General features: G+C 42.9%; 2 protein-coding genes across 4 annotated transcripts in view; one reads left to right on the top strand and one right to left on the bottom strand.

Annotated features, from left to right (window-relative positions):
* Nucleotides 1-6,181, bottom strand: part of PDILT (protein disulfide isomerase like, testis expressed) — a 24,064-nt gene extending 17,883 nt beyond the window's left edge. The window contains exon 1 of the mRNA XM_069029833.1: nt 5,831-6,181. Within this exon, the coding sequence (XP_068885934.1) occupies nt 5,831-6,029 (199 nt within the window). The 5' untranslated portion in view covers nt 6,030-6,181. The remainder of the gene's footprint in view (nt 1-5,830) is intronic.
* LOC138118679 (acyl-coenzyme A synthetase ACSM4, mitochondrial-like) lies at nt 3,043-18,717 on the top strand. Of its 3 annotated transcripts, none has more exons than XM_069029828.1 (14): nt 3,050-3,200; nt 9,193-9,457; nt 10,223-10,433; nt 10,882-11,089; nt 11,901-12,044; nt 12,610-12,766; nt 13,326-13,405; nt 14,363-14,486; nt 14,780-14,860; nt 14,998-15,099; nt 16,523-16,650; nt 16,752-16,851; nt 17,501-17,620; nt 18,264-18,717. In XM_069029828.1, exons 2-14 carry the CDS (start codon nt 9,257-9,259, stop codon nt 18,348-18,350), a joined length of 1,743 nt encoding a protein of 580 aa, XP_068885929.1. In that variant the 5' UTR covers nt 3,050-3,200; nt 9,193-9,256; the 3' UTR covers nt 18,351-18,717. The 3 variants fall into 3 exon arrangements, with proteins under 3 accessions (XP_068885931.1, XP_068885929.1, XP_068885930.1); XM_069029829.1 differs by lacking the exon at nt 3,050-3,200 and adding an exon at nt 3,965-3,984; XM_069029830.1 differs by lacking the exons at nt 14,363-14,486; nt 14,998-15,099; nt 16,523-16,650; ... (1 more) ...; nt 17,501-17,620; nt 18,264-18,717 and having other exon boundaries at nt 3,043-3,200.
* The last annotated feature ends 187 nt before the right edge of the window (nt 18,718-18,904 follow it).

The raw sequence follows: 18,904 nt of genomic DNA, 5'->3' as shown, positions 1-18,904 counted from the left end.
ATGGAGTATTTGCGATGCGGTTTGAGGGTGCTGATACACAGTGAGTGCAGGTGGCAGGGCTAGCCCAGGTCAGTGGCTGGGCTTGCCAAGAGGAAGGGTGTATGGCTCTGGACAGAGTGCAGTTGGAGTAAGGAGCAGGAAACCCCACAGAAAATCAGGATCCAGCAGCTTTCAGCTAATTCCAAATCAGTGTTTCACACCAGAGGCAATTTCAGTGTAATGATTTTTCTCCTAATAACCTAAGGTTGCACAGCTGTTTTACCACAGCTGGGAAAGTGGAAGCTTAAATGCTTTTTGCACAGTGAAATGGGAAGGAGCAGAAAAAATTGTTGGTGAAACCCAGACACAGAAGCTGAAGTTTCACAAATATAAAAGAAATACTAATCTCAGACACAAGGCATCTGGGTAGATTGCCTGGGTAGAAGAGGGTGTAGGATCCATTTTTCTCTGAAATATTTCAATTCCAAACAGATATTTTAAGAATCATCCCTTATCACTGAATGACCTGGGTAGTCAGAGTTGCAGGTGACTAGGAATGTAAATAGCATGCTTAGATTATGAGAGTTGGCAGAATTAGTGGCTCCATGCTGGAGCTGGCAGAAGTGCATGACTCCATTCTGTAAAAAGTAATCTGCAGTCAGAGACCAGGAGAACTTTAAGTACCATTAACCTGCTAACTGTGAGACACAAGTTCAGTGAGTGAACAGGCTTCTTCATCACACAGATAAAAACTGTTTCCTTGACTACCCAGAAATCATGTGGAAACATCCATCATGCACCTTTCCCCTGCTTTCCTGAGTGATTAGACTCCTCTTCAGCTCTCCATCAATTCCTTTTCATTCCACTCATTCTCTGTTTGCCTCCCAGGTGCTTTATTTTTCAAGTTGTTTGAGTGTTGCAGGAAATCATCGCTCCTTTTATTTGGAGCCTTTTCTTGAGGTTTGTTTCGTTTCCTCTGGTTTAGATTTTTATTGACACCGATCACTCCAGGCAGTGGGATGAGGAAGCAGCTGCTGGGGCTAATGTGGCATCACAGGCTCCAGACTCAAGGAGCACCAGCAGGGTACAAGAGCAGACAGGGATAAAAGGCAACAGAGCTGGTGACAAGGTCACCAGGGAAGGCATGTGTGGGTGGTGGGACACCTGTGCAAACCAGTGTGCTGTGCCACATCTGCCAGAAGCAAGAGGCCCTTCAAAGGCTGCCAGCTCAAGAACAGCATCGTATTAACATGGGAGAATGTTTCCATTGTCTGTAGTTTTAGCTGTGTTGTAAATAAAAACAAGGAGAAATTAAGGGTTGGAAAATTAAAAGTGGGAAGAGAACCAGAAATCCTGTATTTTGACTCTTATCTCTTCAGTACATCAACAACCTGAGTAAGCTGCTCTTTCTTTTTCACAGTGCAGTTTACTGAGCTAAAATACATTGAAATGTGGACAGATAAATGTTTTGCTGACACATGAACGTGTTTAATAACCCTAAAGTATTCTTGAAGTGGGTATACATGGAAGCACAACAAGTTACTTTTCCTTTTGCTAATTGCTGGTGGCCTCCAATCTCATTCTGCTGTCTACATCGATGGTTTAGGGATGGCTGCAGTCATTGTGAATGTGTCTGTTCTCCTGCCAGGTACAATTTCCTGGCTGTTAGTTTCTGACATGGTCACAAAACCATTTCAGCAGTCCCATTTCTCATCTTCTGTGCAGGCAGCTTTTGCAGTTGCACTACAGATGTATAATCTTCTCTGCAGAAGAGTTTGGAGATGAAGGATAGATTCATGTTTAACTTATCAGAGTGGAAGGATGTTAATCTTGCTGCAGTTGCAAGCTTGCTTGTGTAACCTTGAATTCTCTCCTTCTTTTCTAGAGTGAGATATGGCCATAACCTCCTGTGCTGACCTCTCTGCTTTTTAACTGAGGTTTGTAGTTCATTTGAGCTCTTCTGCTATGCAAACATCAGGGTTTATTCTAAGTTTGGGTTATTCAAAGCATTCACTGAAATAGGCAGGTGTAAGAGACACCTACATGAGGGACCCATGCTAGTCAGTAATTCTGCAGCTGATAACTGCAATTTTTTTTCCAATAATATCACCTTCAGCTTTTGTGCCTTAGAAAGGAGATGTTTGTCTTCAAGAGTAACCCTCATCTTGCCTATTAAATGTCATTATCTCAGCATAGGCTGTCAGTCACAGGTTGCAGGAACACTGTGCCTGACCCAGTGGCTCACTAGATGTACAAATGTTCTGCTAGAGAAGGTAAACTTCACCTTTTCACAAATGAGAGTGTGCTTAGCACACAAAACAGCACCACAAGGTCTGAACCACTCGTGCTTGTCCTTAGGCTATCCCCATGTTTATCTAGGAACTGGAAACTTTTCAGTGCAAAGAACAGCAGCAGGCATTCTCAGAAACCTGTGGAATAAAGCATTCACTGGGGCCTGTGTCTTTTCCTGAGCTCTCCTGATAAGTTGGAGGAAATGGTGTTAGCCTGTGCTTTGAAAGCAGTGTTTTTAGCATTCGTGTTCGTGAGTGTACAAAGTTTATTCTCTCTGTGATAGGCATATTTGTTAGAGTGCTTGAGACCTTTTGTGGTGTTTGTTTGCTTTTCTCTGCAGTGGAAGTCAACACAGGGACTCATATTCAGGCAGTGTGTAGTGTAAACAGTGAAACTCTCCCATGCAGGCAGCACTGATCTAAGGTCTGCCTTCTGCTGGTGACAAGTGCTCTGAATTCCCTGTGCTCATAAGCATTTGTGTGGAATTTAAATCAGTTTAACATGGATAGGGAGATGCCACAGCCTGCAGCAGAAGAGCACTTTCAAGTGAGTGCTGAGATGGGGGGCTCCTAGCATGAGCAGGGCACACAGCTCTGCCCTGCCTGGCAGGGCTCACACATTGCTGGGTGATGCTTGCATCGTTTTCAGACATGTCTTGTGGCACAAAACAGCTGGGATGAGGGAGGAAGAGGATTTCCAGGTCAATGCTTTGTTTCCCCACTGGATGCTTGCCCTGTGAACTTCGCCCAGCTCCAGAGGGATCCCTACACTGCCTGGCCAAAAGTCAGCATGTATTTATAGTAGCCCTTCCTGAAGGAAGGCAGACCTGGGACTCTGGGAGGGGGGAACTGACAGGTACTAAAAGGACTTGGGGGTCACTGGGCAGAAGACATCAAAGCAGACCTCACCTGACAAATACTGTGGGACTGGTAAGTAAATAATATTATGCAACAGGGAAAGCATTGGGGCTTTCTTATAATTGATAGGTGGTCTAAGGCACAGTCTTGAATCAAAGTTTGTCGCTCAAACATTTGTGGTGTCAGTACAGCACCAGAAGAAATCCCATCTTCTGGGAAGCCTGGGATTCCTTCCCACTCCCTATGTCTCTGTGATTGCTGATGAGTAAGGAGGAAAAAGATCTCAGGTCCTGCATTCATTCTGAATGTCAGAAGCTAATTCCTGGCAGCCCCACAGATTTCCTCAGTGATCTGGGCAATATTGTTTTCTCTCACATTATCTTATCTTCTTTAATAGTTCCTTGTTAACACAGGTAGTTCATTTAGATAGACTTTTAAAGAGTGGGACATAAAAGATTAGGGCTTTATGGCTTTTGTGTGCCGGTCCCATCTTTAGTCTCCTTGTGCTGTGGCAGTGAAATTATTACAGCAAATGAATCAGCTCATTCAGCATTGTGGAGTCAGGTTTCCTACACCTCAGGGCAGTGCCTCACTGCAGGATAGATTTTCACTGCCCCAGAGGCTGTTCAGTGGCATGTTTCCAAAGGGAGCTATAGAGACTGAGGTCAGTGATTTCCAGATCATGTATCTGTGCTGTGGAGCTCATCACTCTTGGGAGCGATTCCAAAACTCTTTCTGGGGACTGTAGATGCCGTTATGGTTTGTGGGGAAAGGCAGTCCATGAGTTTTCAGTAAACCCTTCAGACTTGTTGGCCTTTGATGCAAACCAGCAAGCGATGAGGATCACTGGAGCAAGGTGTGTTTGGGGAGCAGAGCTTCATCTCTGCATTTTGGAAGATGCAGTGGGGAATGGAAGAGTGTGTCTGTCCTTCCCTTCTGGAGAAGCCAGTGGTGAGGGTGGTGGGATGTCAGAGAGGTCCAAGACTCTGCTCTGAAGAAGGGGGAAGAAAGCCTGATTTAGGCTCCCACATCCTTTGAGTGCCCCAGTCCCTGGGCTACTGTATTCTGAACAGCTCTTTCTCCATCTCCTCTCTCTTTATGAATTCTTCCACATCTGTTTTCCGTTCATATTTGGTTTGCAATCCTGAAGTGGGTTGCAATATCTCACTGTTGATGATCTCTGCCAGTACTAAGAAGGTTTGGCTACAAACTCTGCTCTGGCCTGGCCATTTAGATCCTGTGCTTTAAAACAGCTCTTACAAAGCTGAGAATACAGAATGACTAAAGTTTTTCTGATAAACTATTTTTTCACCAAAATTATGCATCTTCTGAGAGATAAAACCATTCACAACTGTGGGCTGAATTTGACAAATAGCTTTAAATCCTCTACAATTAGTAAATAAAATCTTCCTGAATTTCAAAAGTTTTGAAATTTTAAACATTATGTTTCAAATCATTTTCTAATGTGGTTATTCTGAAAGTTTAAAAATACTTGAAGTTTTATAACATTGTTTTAGGATTAATGAAATGTTTGGTATGATCCAAACATATTTTTAGTTTCAGGAGTCTGTTAGTGTATTTTGGGTCTTGTTCTTGGATAAATACAAGTATTTTCATTTCAGCTTGACCTACAGTACATCATAATCATTATTATTACTATTATTATTAATAATAATATTATTATCTTTGTCATCTATGTCTTTATTATATTCTTTATTTAGGTTATTGTCACTTTTTATTTATTGCCATAATATTATATTGTATGTGTTGTTATATTTTAATATTATTATAATTAAAGATATTATATTATATTATATTATATTATATTATATTATATTATATTATATTATATTATATTATATTATATTATATTATATTATATTATATTATATTATATTATATTATATTATATTATATTATATTATATTATATTATATTATATTATATTAGCCTTATGCAGATCAAAGGGTTTCTGCTACCAGCAAGCTGCTGGCCAGTGCAGATCCCTGTTCATGGCATGGGAAATTATGCAGCATCTGAACTTTTAGATGGGTAACATCACAAGAATCCACCTCTTGGCTTTTGCCCTTGTGATGTACTTGTAGGCCAGACCTGACAACAAAGTTAGTTACTCAAAAACCCCACTAGCTTTCTCCCCAGGAGGAATGAATGTGAACCTAAAACAAGGACCACAAACCTGCCTCTACCTAACCAAGTGCTCATTTCAGGGGAAAAGAACAATATAATGCAATTACAGACATCAAAATGTTGTAAAAAGACAATCCCTGAAACCCAAAGGCTCCCAGAGGAGAGATGCCATCCAAAAAATCTCATACAAAGTGCTGATGAAAATGTAAGAAGGAGAAAAGCACTCTCTGGTTAATTTTTGTTTGGTTGGGGTTTTTTTTAATATGTTTTACCCATCACTGTGCTGTGAAACACATACTTGCAAGACTAGGCAGTGGAAGCAAAGAATGCCAACTCATCACTGTCTTATGTCTTATGTAGCAGACTGGTGTTTAGCCACCCCAAAAAAGAATAAACTTCTGCAGTTACAATCAGAAATAGATACATGGAGGAAACCAAAACAAGCAAGGACTGCTGGGGGACAAAGGAATGTTAAAACAAGCACTTCTGAGTGTCCCAAAATCAGTCATTCTCTGCAGAGCCACCAGGGCAAGAGAGTGGAAATTGATACTCACAGAACTTCACCAGGAGGTATTTGGTTTCCTTCAATGCTCTGTCAAAGTTGCTCGATTTCAGCAAGAGGACATGGTTCTCCTTTTTTATTTTGGGGAGCTTGGCTTTCTTCAGTTTTGCTTCATTTGGGCTTATGCTGTCTGCTGCCAGGAAGCCTGTGAGAAACAACAGGAGAAGAAGGAAAAAAGGATGTGTCTTCATCTTGTCCTGCCTTTACCCAGATACTGAGAAAGAAAGAAGCAAAGGAGCATTAAGCAGTAGGGTTTGCTGCTCAAATGTCTGCAGCTGTATCAGCCAAACCAAGAGGCTGATAAGGTTGATAACAGTCTACCACCAGTGGAGCCAACTGCACTTTCCATGGGAAGATTAAATTAGTTAAGTACTTCCCCACCTTTAGTAGTGTCTGTGGGGGGAAAAAGTATCTATGGGGAAGTTTACTGTTTCTGGAAATAAACACCCCAGGGAGAAGGTGAAAGAGCACAGGAGGAAACACTTGCCTACAGAAGTACCAGTGGATTCAGAGTGCACTTGTGTGATTAGACACCCTTGTCTTGTCCGGGCTGCACACCAAGCAGCAGGGGAGGTACCTGGGACAGTATTTGGGGGCTGCTCCCCTGTTTGCTTGTCTCTTGCACTTATGGAGCTACTGACTGGGGATCTGACTGAGAGTGTGCTGAAGTCAGGGAAAAACTCTCATTTCTTTGCATAGAGAATTTCAGTGCCTGTAAGTCTTGGAGGCCTCGTCTGTGAGGCTCCCCCTCCACTTAAGTGCCAAGTTGTAGCTCAAGTAAGATAGTACTTAGTGGGTTAAACCAGAAAATTTCACCATTGGTTTTCAGTGGTAGCACAATTTTCTGTGCAATAAACTGAAGGGACTTTTAAATGTACCATGTCATCCTTAGGATAGCTGTCACCCATGCAGGTGAACTGTGAGGCCTCCCTAGACATCTTTCCAGAACATTTTAAAAAAGGACTTACAGAAACGTTGAGATTCTGGAATTCCTTCATTTACTAAGGAATTACTATTTCTGTAAATATCTGCCAGTCTGTAGTTGTAGCAGAAACATCTTTGACCCTTAAACTGTGCTGCAATTTGTGAACTTTACCCCTGAAGCTGTAGCAGGTAGAGATCAGGTATTCCACTGGTTGTTTCAGTGGCACAGAGGACACAGGTTAGTTGACAACAGCTGGGTCTGGATTAGTAGAACCAAGAAGAAATTCCTCCAATAATGGCTCTTTGTTCTTCTTGAGGAGTAGCAAGTGCTGCTTTGCTCCTCGTGCCTTTAGCAGACTTTTTATCCAGGAGGGCACCACTGAAAGGGAGTGTTTGTAATGGGGGCTGATGTGGTAGCCCCCACTTTCTGTGGGTGAAGGATCTTGGGGGACATATTGCTGCAATTTAGTCTGTTTTCATGCCTGGTGTGAGTGGAGCAAACTGTCCTCTATCGGTCTCAAAAGCTTTGAGTTGCAATGCACCTTGAGAGGTGTTCTATTAGTGCTTGTGCAGGGTGCCTAATGAAATCAGGAGCTGTGTATTCAGGCTGCTTGCAAGATAAGATCACACATAAATACAGATTCAGCAATCAGGTAAAGGAGAAAAAGAAGCAGAAAGATAAGAGTCTCCCATTTGACTTTGTGGTCTCTTTCTCTTCATAACAGGCTGCTTTCTAAAGACGTCTTTCAAGCAACATGCCAGTGAGGTTAAAAAGCATCTTTCAGAACTGCAGGTTAAAACTAACAAGCCCTGTTTGAGCTGAGCAGGCAGTGTTTAAGATCAGAACACAGCCTAAGGCTCCCAGAACAAAGGCAGGATGACAAAACCATTTGCTGAGAGAGCTGGTTTTCCCCTGTCTGCCCCTGAAACAAACTGCAGTCGACTTAAAACCCTCCTGGAAATCTCCTACCAGGAAGTAGGCTCCATCATGGAAAGGGCTTCTAACCTCTATGTCCTGAAAGGAAACTGCAGAAAAAAGGGGGTGATACAATAGTCCATCCTGCCAGGACAGATTTGCAATGAGGAAAAGAGTGGGATTTAGTGGATCTGAGCTGGTGAACAATGTTTTCTTTTAGACACAGAGCAGGTAAGGTCACACTGTGCATTACTTCATCAGTGCTAACTAGTGCTGGCTTTCCTTTTGTGCTTTACAGTTTGAGAGCTCTGGAAAATCTGCCCTCTGCAGAAGTCACAGTCCAGTCAGCAGGAAACACTGGATTCGGGATAAATAATATTCTAGGGACTTCTGCTTAGTTACCCCTCGAAGCCTGTAAAAATATGTGGTCAAGAGCCATTGAGATGTGCCTCACACGTGCACCTTCTCAGTTTCTCTGGTTTGCCTCACAAACACAGGGATTTCAGAGCAATGCCAGTTACTGTTATTTATTGGCATTGAACACTGGAAGCTCTCACTACAACTACACTTGCAATACACAATGCAAAGGTGAAAGTATCCCTGTGAGACAGGTATGTAGTGCTGGCTGTTCAATAAGGGCAGCATCATGGCACAGAAAAGTTTAAAAGCAAAGCTGATTCCATTGAACTGGGGGAAAATTCCCTTAGAAATATGGGTACATCCTTAAGGACTTCATTACACTGAAAACAAGTTTATCTGATGATTCAGCACCTGTGAGTGAAAATCCAGCTTTCTTGACTTTCAGGGTTGGGCTTCAAATACCTGTGGCATCCTCCATTCTGTCTCTTCCACATGTACCTGTATGCTGTGTGGGAAAGACTGGAACTGTTGGCACTTTCTTTGCAAGTTTATTTTACATGTATCTTTTCCCAAGTTGCACACTTCAGCTGAAGTGCAAAGCAAATGGAAGTCTTTGGCATTTCACCTTTGCTCACCTACTGTGTATTTTGTGTTTATTCCATGCCCTCAAAGAAAAGAGAACTCATAAAAAAATAAATTAGAGATTCATCAGTTTTATTGGTGCATAAATTCAGTGTGACTCGCCATCTAGTGCAGGTTTAAGGCATAACATAATTAGAGACTGTTTTAAGTCAAGGTGGTAGTCTCCTAAAACACTTCAAAACTAGTGGCATTTTATTTCTGTAAGCACGCAAAGTAACATAAAACTTACAGGAATCAAGACAAAGATATTGAAAAAAGGACTGGCAAGTGAAATTTTAGAGAGGAGATATGAGAGTCATTTATCAGCTGACAAAGTAGAGGACAAATATTCTAATGAAAAAGCAGTGCTCAATCTCTTTACAAGAAAAGGAGGAACATAAAATAATAGGGAAAACAAGGATGTGTTCAATAAACCTATTTATTCAAGCTGGTTTGCATTAATTCATCCAGCATCACAAACTAGACAGCATCCAATAACTAACTGCTTTTAAATGTGTTTTCTTTCATTCCAGGTGACTGATTCCTTAGGTGTGCACCTGATTCTTCCCCTCACTGTCTGATAAAACATCATTTATCATGAGAACATTTATTAAATCCTGGATTCCTCAGTGTTTGCGGATTCTCAGGTCACCTTGCAGATCATCCCATGGAAACAACAGGCTTCTTACATCTCAGATTGTTTCCTACTATGAATCTATAAACCAGTGTAAAAAGGAACTGCCAGAATATTTCAACTTTGCAAGTGATGTCTTAGATGAGTGGGCACGGCTGGAAAAGGTAGTATTTGTCTTTTACCTTATAGACATTGAGTTGTTAACCCCAGCTGGCAACTAAGAACCACAGAGCCCCTGGATCTCACTCCCACACTCCCCAGTGGGATGGGGAGGAGAATCAGGAGAAAATAAAGGTAAAACCTTTATGGGTTGAGGAAAGAACAGTTTAAGAATTGAAATAAAATAAAATACAATAATAAGAAGAATATTAATTATAATTATCACCACTGTAGTCGTATCAGTAGCAATAGTAGTGATGAAAAGGGAGACAACAAAAAGAGAGAGCATCAAAGAAAACCCAGACAAGATAAATGATGTACAACACAACTGCCCAGTGCCCACTGATTGACACCCATCCTGTCCCCAAACAGCAATTGGCAGCCCTCAACCAACTTCTCACCAGGTAATAAACTGAGCAAGGCTTTCTGTGGTGTGGAGTATCCCTTTGGACATCTCAGGTCAGCTGTCCTGAACCCTCCCAGATTCTCATGCACCTCCTTGCTGGCAGAGTGTGAGAAACTGGAAAGTCCTCGACTTAGTTGTTGCTAAGCAGTGCTTACTCAGTGCCAGTCAAAACCAGGACACCGTGGAACAAATCTCAGATGATTCAGTTTTACTGATGGATACTGGATAGTGTTAGCACCATTTTATTTTGTTTGTCAGAAAGATGGGTTTCACTCTAGCAGAGTGATTGCCAAGGATGATTTGTATTGAAGTGAAACCTTTTAAGGTTTGTCTTCATGTTTTAATATCTTCTGATGTGTTGCAGGATGGAAGAAAACCAGCAAATCCAGCGTTTTGGTGGGTCAGTGATGAGGGAGAGGAGGTGAAGTGGAGCTTTGAAGAGCTGGGCTCTCTCTCCAGGAAGGCAGCCAATGTCCTTTCTGAGGCCTGTGCCCTGCAGAGAGGAGACAGAGTTATGGCAGTTCTGCCTCGTGTTCCCGAGTGGTGGCTCCTGAACGTAGCCTGCATGCGAGCAGGTGAGCGACTCACCCACCCCTGGGGTGCAGAGACAGAGCAAGCAGAGCCTACAAGCCACGTGTTAGATCAGTGTGGAGAAAATGCAAGCAGGGAGATGTTGCTGTGACCTGCACAATTCAGCTTTTGCCTAAAGGGAGGATTGGCAGCCCTCCCCCAGGAACCACAGTGCCAGACAGGGTCCAGTCAAGAGGCATCCTCAGGTGAAGCCAGAGAGGCTCGAATGGCTGCAGCCTGAGGCCAGGCTTGACCACATACATTGTAAGGGAGCTGAATGTATCATGGAGGAACTTGCAGAATGAGTGTCATTAATAATTGAATATATCTATTTTGCTCTGCTTTTAAGCTGCCAAACATCCATGATGGATCAAATCAGCATCAACAGAGAGACACAATCAGGTATTTTTGGGAAATGATGAGTTTCCTCAATTGCTTCTTGCTCTTTTCCAGGAATTGTCTTTATTCCAGGAACATCCCAATTAACGGCCAAAGACATCTCATACCGACTCCAGGCTTCAAAGGCCAAGTGCATCATTACCAGTGACACCCTGGCACCTGCACTGGAATCTGTCCTGCCTGGCAGCCAGTTCCTGAGAAGTAAACTCATTGTAGGCAGAGGGAGCAGGGATGGGTGGCTGAACCTCAGAGAACTCCTTGCGTGAGTATCCAGCTCTTTCACCATCATCCCTGTGAGGTGAAAGGGAGCTGTACCAGGCAGGTGACATTGCTGAGTTTTGAGGTTCATTTTCAAAATACAAAGGACTTACATTTCTCTGTCAACCTGCTGCATTGTGATTACACTGGTAGAGGTTTATCCAACCCAGGTTTTGGGAGCTAAGTTCGGGTCCTTCACCTTGTCCTCACTTAGCAGCCTGCCAGCTTTAGAAGCTCTCTGCTTCTACTGTGATCACAAGACAAGCACAGAGTTCTATACAATTGTTATGAGCATGCCTGCTAGAGCCCATTCTAATGGCTCTTGATTAAATGGGAAAATACCAATTGCCAGCTCTTGGTGCTCAGTTCTTTTTTCCCTTTATTATCCTGGTACCTCAGAGGATCTGAATTGTTCATCAGTCTCTTGAACATAAATGATACACTATTAGTAAAAAGACCCATGTACTTGGCATAATAACCTCAGTTATTGATTTCAGGTTGGGGGTTGGTTTGTGTTGAAGCAGACACTGATTTCTGCCTGCTGTTCCATAATCAGCACCTGGAGTGCCCTTGATAAACAATGGCAGACAAAGTCTGGAATATTCTGTAGGTGCTCATATTTTAAATGTTATGGCATACAGGGCATACTCGTTACAAGGAAAATGTTCTCTAACTGTTCTTACCTGTGTTACCCCTTATTCAGTGAGATCATTCAGTTTGGGGCAACTTTCCTGTTGAACTCCTAAACAATAAAAATACTGATTCCCTGCTGGAAAACTGTGTGTACTGACCAGAAGATACCATTTCCTCTGAAGGGTTGCATCTTCTGACCATGAATGTGTCAAGACAAGGAGTCACGAGCCAATGCTGATCTATTTCACCAGTGGAACTACGGGCTTCCCAAAAATGGTGGTGCAGTCCCACAGCAGTTACGGGATCGGATTTACAATCTCTGGCAGGTATCACCTTGCAGTTCCTCCCAGGGTCCTCATTAAGTGAGGTGATCACCATTAAATGGAACATGTGACCATAAAACTCCAGTAAATGTGGGCAATTCATGACTGTAGGATCTTGCATCCTCCTCATTTTGAAAGTTAAAGGATACCTTTCCCAAAATATTCTGAGTTGAAAGCTGGTGGTCAAGGGTCCAGAGAAGTAACTTGTTTAGTTTCCTAGAGAAATGAGCTGTGACAGCTGATGTCTCAACTGCACCAGGTGGGAAAAGGCTGCTCCAAATGATCTGTTTGGGTTCTGCTCTAGATCCAGATTCTGCAGCTCGAGACAAAGATGTTTTACACTGCTCACAAGAAAAATAAATGCTCAAAATATTAAGCAGAAGGGAATGAAGGGAAATAAGAGAATGTTTAAGACTCTTCAAATCTCTCAAACTTTCTACAGAGCCCCACTTGCTCTGATCACATCTTCTAATGGAAGCCTCCTGCCCTTCTCTTGAATGCTGCTGTGACCTGGGCCTGAGTCTCTCACATTCTCTGTAGCATTTTTTCATCTCTGCTTTTTCATCAGGTATTGGATGAACTTGACTCCTTCAGACATAATGTGGAATACCTCTGATACTGGCTGGGTAAAAGCAGCTTGGAGCAGTCTTTTTGCGCCCTGGATCTGTGGATCCTGTGTCTTTGTACACAATATGCCACAGTTTAAACCAGAAGTTATTGCAGAGGTAAGCTTAACATTTTATACTGTGATGTTTACTTCCATTTCACATAAATGAAGGAAACAAACTGGCTCTGGTCCATGGGTGCCACTACTCAGTAGCAGCAGGGATAGTACTTCCCACATCCCAAGGAATCATCCCTCCATTTGATGCCCATTCAGCTCAAGGAACAAGTGTTTTCCCTCCTGATTAGGCCATGTGGCATGGCTCCAGTGTAGAGCACAACTGGAAAAAGATGCAGGATATAAAGATCTTGGGGTCACTGCTGTGTTGTCCAATACTGAGCTTAAAGCTCACTTCAGGTATGGACTTCCAGCTGCTTGGGGGTCAGGCTGAGCATGGGCCAGTAATCAGAGTATGGCATGAACCTGAATTAAGGCTCTGTTATCCTGAATTTTCAGTGAGTTGCCAGAGTGCTTATTCTTCCCCTCAGGCACTGCACAAAACCAGTCAGCTGATTGATTCCCATCAACAGTGGCCTCTTTTGTTAATCACCTGGGCATTGACAAGGTCAGAGCCACCATCACACTTTCATTTCCAGCAGAATAACTCCCTGTTTTTCTAGACTCTCTCCAGATATCCCATCTCCACCTTCTGCACAGCTCCCACTGCCTTCCGCATGCTGGTCCAACACGATGTGAGCAGGTACTGCAGGGAGGGGAGGGAGGGAGGCTGGGGCATAATGCTGGGACAGCTCTGGAGGTTTAGCTCCTCAGGTTCCTTAATTTCTTTTTCTGTTAAAGGCAATCTAATTAGCAAAACCTGCTCTCAGAAAAGAAGGCTGTGTTCTGAAACGTGAGAATGACTAGGGCTAGCCCAGGTAGGCCACCTGGGCTTCAGGACTGGGTCTTTGAGTAGACAGCACAGAGGAAACAAAGGAGACATTTTTAAGTTGTCACTTCCTCTGAACTTTGGGTTCCCAGTTCCATTTAAATCAGCTGGGCAGCATTGGATCAGGGAGCTACTGGAGTACGGTGGAGCTGTTCTCACATGCTTGAGAATGAAGGGAGCAGTTAGAGGAGCTTCACATCCTGAGAGTTATTTGGCAGCTGTTCTCCCCAGTTTGTTACTCTGTAAAATACCCAGCTTGTGAGAAGTGGTTTGCAGGGAGTTTTCACATCTTTGGTAAGGTACTTATTCTTGTCACATAGGTCTTTCAACCTGACAAAAGCCAACCCAGGTTTAGCAGAGCTCAGCCTCTCTGTACCTATTCAGCCTTCCTTTTGCTCTAGAAAATTCCCTGAGTTAAATCTGATCTTGGGTGTTGGCACATAACTCAGCTTTCCACACACATTTGATGTGCTTGTTCAGATTACTCCTTTTATGTCAGCTCTCTCAAGGAAACGCTTTTGCTCACACATTTTCCAGCGGAGAAACCTATTTCCAGTGACACAGAGATAAACCACATCATCTTCAGTGGCAGCTCAAGCAATCTAGGAGTGTAGTCCAGGTGTGCATAACAGGATGATGACTCATTTCCAAAGGAGCTTGTGAAGTGTTAGGTGTACTTACTCGGAAAGCCAAGGGAGGATGTTCAGTTAAGTCTATCTACTGCTCATTTTAGGAGCTAAGACAATTATTTCATTTTCTGTTCCTCTCAAGCTACAAGTTCCCAAGTCTGAAGCACTGTGTAACTGGAGGGGAAGCACTGAATCCTGAAGTGTTTGCAAAGTGGAAAATCCAGACAGGGCTGGATATCCATGAAGGTTATGGCCAGACTGAAACAGTACGTTTGCAATAAATGTAATTACTGGTAGTAGAACCCTTCACCATCTTTGCTTCAAAAGTAAAACTAAAAAAGAGTATTTTCTCTGGGTATCAATTTTTCCTGTCTGAGGTTTTAATGAAAAATATTAAAGCAGCTCACACCCCAGACTGATGTTCTCAAAAACCCCAGTGTAGGTCCTGGTTCAGCCCTTGTCACAACAAAGTCATGGGAAGGTGCCTAATGCAAACAATGATAACATTCACAAGATGTTGCAACAATTTTAATTTTTTTTTTTTAAATCTACTCTGCAGGTGACAATCTGTGCCAATATGAAAGGAATGAAAATTAAACCTGGCTCTTTGGGAAAAGCTGTTCCCCCTTACGACGTGCAGGTACGTGGAAATGTGGCAGCTGTGGGTAGAAGAGTAAGGCAGGGCTGTCTGCAGCCCTTCTGTGCCCTGCACTGAGCTGGAGCAGATGCTCCTCTGAGCTGATCAAAGCACTGCTGCTGTGTCTGTCCTTCCTGCAGATCGTGGATGACCATGGGGCTGTTGTGCCTGCAGGAGAGGAGGGCACCATTGCTGTGCGAGTGCAACCCACACGACCCTTCTGTCTGTTCTCCCAGTACTTGGTGAGCCCGACTTGCTGTGCCTGTGTGTGCTGAGAGACTGGGGAGAGACCCAGGGCAAGGCTCTGCCAGGAGCAGAATTTCATGCAGGGTCCTCAGAAGGTCTCACTGGGTTGCTTGAGGACTTTGATCCTGGTCAGTGCATAGTTCCAGGACAGACTGACTGACAGAGTGTAGCTTCAAGATGCCACATGAACCAGGGGATGCCCTGTTCCAGATATGTACCAGGCAGTTGCCACGGGCTTCAAGTTCAGAGCACCACTCTTTTCCCTCTATTCCATTCCTATCTTTGGTTAAACATTAATGAAGAATGCCCATAAATTCTACTCTTGCACATCAGAAGCTCCGGGAGGCTTTCCAAGGCACAGGTATTTTATTGCCTCATACCCCTGTCAGAGGTACCCCCACTCCAGCAGGCACTGGAGTCAGAGAAACCTTTGCACAGGTGCCTGTCACACAGACCACGTGCACAAGAGCAGCAGCACAAACACAAGTCACAGCACACGCCCCTCACGTGTAGATGATCATACAAACCTCATACAGCTCTGAGGTAGTGACACACTTAATCAAACACCACTACTCAAAAGGGGATGCTCTACCCACTGAAAGCAGAACCAGCTTAGGAAAACAGAGCAGAAGAAGACATTTTGGTTCAGGTCAAAGGTCCATCTTAAGCAGCTGTTCATCTGCAGTGGTGCTGAGGTGCAGGGCATTCTTAGGAAAACAGGCAAACTTACAGATATTCTCCCCTGTATTGGAACTGTCATATTCAATAGGCTTTGGGGAACCCACCTATGTTTTTAATCCTTTTATGAATCCAAATATAATAATATTTGTATTGTAGCATTCTCATGCAACAACTTGCACAAAGTAACTTCTCACCATGTGATAGAAATCTTCTTTAGGTTCAATACTGTAACTTGTGTTTTTCACTATGTCTTCTCTTGTCAAAGTGTTTTTCCTGTCTAACCAAGCGGTTACACTGGAGATATAGGTCCTAAAGGTCAGACAATGTTTTTCCTGCAGGTCACCTCATTTGTGTCTTGGTCCTGACAGTTAAGGGTAAAAAGTTTCCTTTGGCTGGAAGTTATTTTGGCAACCCCCTGCAGTGGTAAATCATTTCCCTGAACAGAGTTGGTTACACGTTTTAGTCATTTCCTGTGGTGAATGGGCATTTTGATAGAGCATGGCCTTTTCTCTCTAGAACAGAAATCTCTACATAAAAGGTGCTTTTGTCCACATATCATATATTTCCACAACAAAGCTGCTAAATGTGGCTCTTTTATTTAGCTGAAAATATAAAACAGTATTGAACATACTCAGTTCTAGACCCTTCTATTGTTTTTTTTTAGCACCACTGCAAAGTAAATGTGTTATGTCTCCCTAAGAATCAGAAACTTGTCTTGAAATGTTTGGTTGTTGCCAGGATAATCCAGAGAAGACTGCTGCCTCTGTGCGTGGAGATTTTTATGTCACGGGGGACAGAGGCGTTATGGATGAAGAGGGATATGTCTGGTTTGTTGGAAGAGCTGATGATATCATTAACTCTGCTGGGTAAGGCATCTGCTCCTAGATTTGCCTCATAAAACACAGCCTGCCAACACCAATGGACTGGCCCATCCTGCTGGGGCTGACCTCTGCTCATGCTCTCCCAGGTACCGCATCGGCCCCTTTGAGGTGGAGAGTGCGCTGGTGCAGCACCCAGCAGTCTCCGAGGTGGCTGTGGTCAGCAGCCCCGACCCAGTTCGAGGGGAGGTAAAAGAAAATAGAGCAAAGATGTAGTAAGAAATGCCCTTTATTCCGAGCATCAATATCCCTCTATGTACTAGGCTTCCTTGGAATTCAGTATGTTGCAGATTTTTGAAATTAAGAGGGCTAAAGTTTTTTAAATCCATATCTTGACAGATCTTGACAGATCTTTCAGTTTCAAAATTATTTCTTTGCAGGTTTTTATGTGGGGAAAAAATTTGTTTTTTCAGACTAATCATGACATCTTTTTCTCTAATCAAGGGAATTTTGATTATTTCTCATTTACTACTAAGCCTATGGTGGCAATGATATCCAGTGTTTCCTTTTTGTTTTATATTTTTGAACTTTGCGACATTTCTTTGAGAAACAGGGATGAGATTTTAATCTCTCTTTATTTTCTGTACTAGAACTTTTTGAAAGTTTAATAGTGTATAAAGTTAAGGGGAAAAAAAGTGGAAAATACCAAAACATTCCCTGCTGCAGAATGGGTCCTTCACAACACAGCAGTCAGTAATAAACAGCCAATGAAAAGAGAAATGAAAGAAAAAGACCCAATTTGGGCATTCTCAATTTTGATATTCACTTTACATGACAAATGTACCCCTTTATTCCCACCTCTGGAAGTTAATGGAATCCCTTCCTTTTTGTGGCACAGGTGGTCAAAGCCTTCATTGTTTTAGCTCCTGCTTTTGTATCACATGACCCAGAAAAATTAACTCACGAGCTCCAGCAACATGTCAAGAAGGTGACTGCACCTTACAAGTATCCAAGGAAGGTAAGTACAGCCCAAAAACACAGGTTCTCTAACTGGACCAGAAACTGAGCATTTTTTGCCCTGCCTCAGCTCCTTCTCAACTGCATTCTGACAAACACTGCAGGCAGAGTTAGATGGAATAGAAGCAGATGACAGGGCCTGTTGCAGCTGTAGCCTTGGGTTGGCTGTGTGTGCTAGAAAGGACCCAGAGGGAGGCAATGGTCATGAAATTTTACTTTATGAGTGTCCAGTCTTTCTTTCATGGAGTACTGGGGTTTTCCAGCAGATCAAAAGGACAAGGCATTCAATTCCAACCAGTCCCTACCTTGAGCTCTCCTCTAGCACTCAGCCAAAACAAAAGGGAAATTCCTGCTGGCATCAGTGGATTGGAATCCATCTCTTCACACTAGGAAAGACACCAGTAACTCCCTGTCCTGAAAGCTGAAGCACTCAGCTCCTAGAGATTGTGGTACTTCTCCCCCTGCAAGTCTGGCCTGTGCAGTACCTACAAGGTGTAGTAAGGAATTCCACCACACCAGCCCTGGCTGTGCAGCTTCCCATCTGTTCATCCCCAGCCACGCTAAAAGTGTTTTTGCAATCTCTTGTTGCCCCTGGGAAATTAACCACAATTCATTTAGCTACAGGGAGCATTTTTGCCTTTCAGGTGGAGTTTATTCAGGATCTGCCAAAGACGGCAACTGGGAAAATCCAGAGAAAGGCTCTAAAGAACAAAGAGTGGGCAAGAGTATGACAAGGGCAAGAATGATCTGGAAAACGAGGAGAGAAAATCTCCATCATATATCAGCCATAACACATGACACAGAGCAGGTTGTCGTGACCCAGAGCAGTATGAGAACATCAGGAAAAACAAACTATGGAAGAAAAAGGAGAAAGCACTCTTGAGGATATGTGGTATTGGAAACGCTTTTGCTATCGACCTATAAATTTTCAGAAGGAAGGAAGTGCAAATAATTCAAAGTGTGGAATGGGAGACAGAAAGACAGACTCAGGTGTATAGAAAGGTCTAATTTTTTTACTGCAATTTGTATTAACATCTTCCCTAAAAAAAATGGGTGAAACTACAAGACTTTGAAAATTACAAATAAAAGAGAAATTAACAAAAAGATATGTTTGTCCTGAGGTGGGTATCAGCCATTAATTAACACCCAAAAACTACCACTGTAACATTCTCAAACTCTTTCAGAGTGGAAGAAGAAAGACATTTCTTTTTAATGCTTCTCTTCATCTTGATGAATTTGTGATCTATTTAAATGGTTAGACTGGAGGAAAAGTGCTTTAAGTTAA

This window comes from Aphelocoma coerulescens, chromosome 14, assembly GCF_041296385.1.
Source record: "Aphelocoma coerulescens isolate FSJ_1873_10779 chromosome 14, UR_Acoe_1.0, whole genome shotgun sequence".
Taxonomy (NCBI): Eukaryota; Metazoa; Chordata; class Aves; order Passeriformes; family Corvidae; genus Aphelocoma; species Aphelocoma coerulescens.
Note: the sequence above shows the minus strand (reverse complement) of the source record. Positions and strands in the feature narration are given on the sequence as shown.

Bases quoted from the DNA above. Each gene is read 5' to 3' on its own strand.
- LOC138118679 (XM_069029828.1), top strand. From the start codon at position 9,257: ATGAGAACATTTATTAAATCCTGGATTCCTCAGTGTTTGCGGATTCTC. The intron at 13,406-14,362 runs GTACTGCAGGGA...GTTCCTCTCAAG, and splicing joins GTCCAACACGATGTGAGCAG to CTACAAGTTCCCAAGTCTGA. The intron at 14,861-14,997 runs GTACGTGGAAAT...TCCTTCCTGCAG, and splicing joins TTCCCCCTTACGACGTGCAG to ATCGTGGATGACCATGGGGC.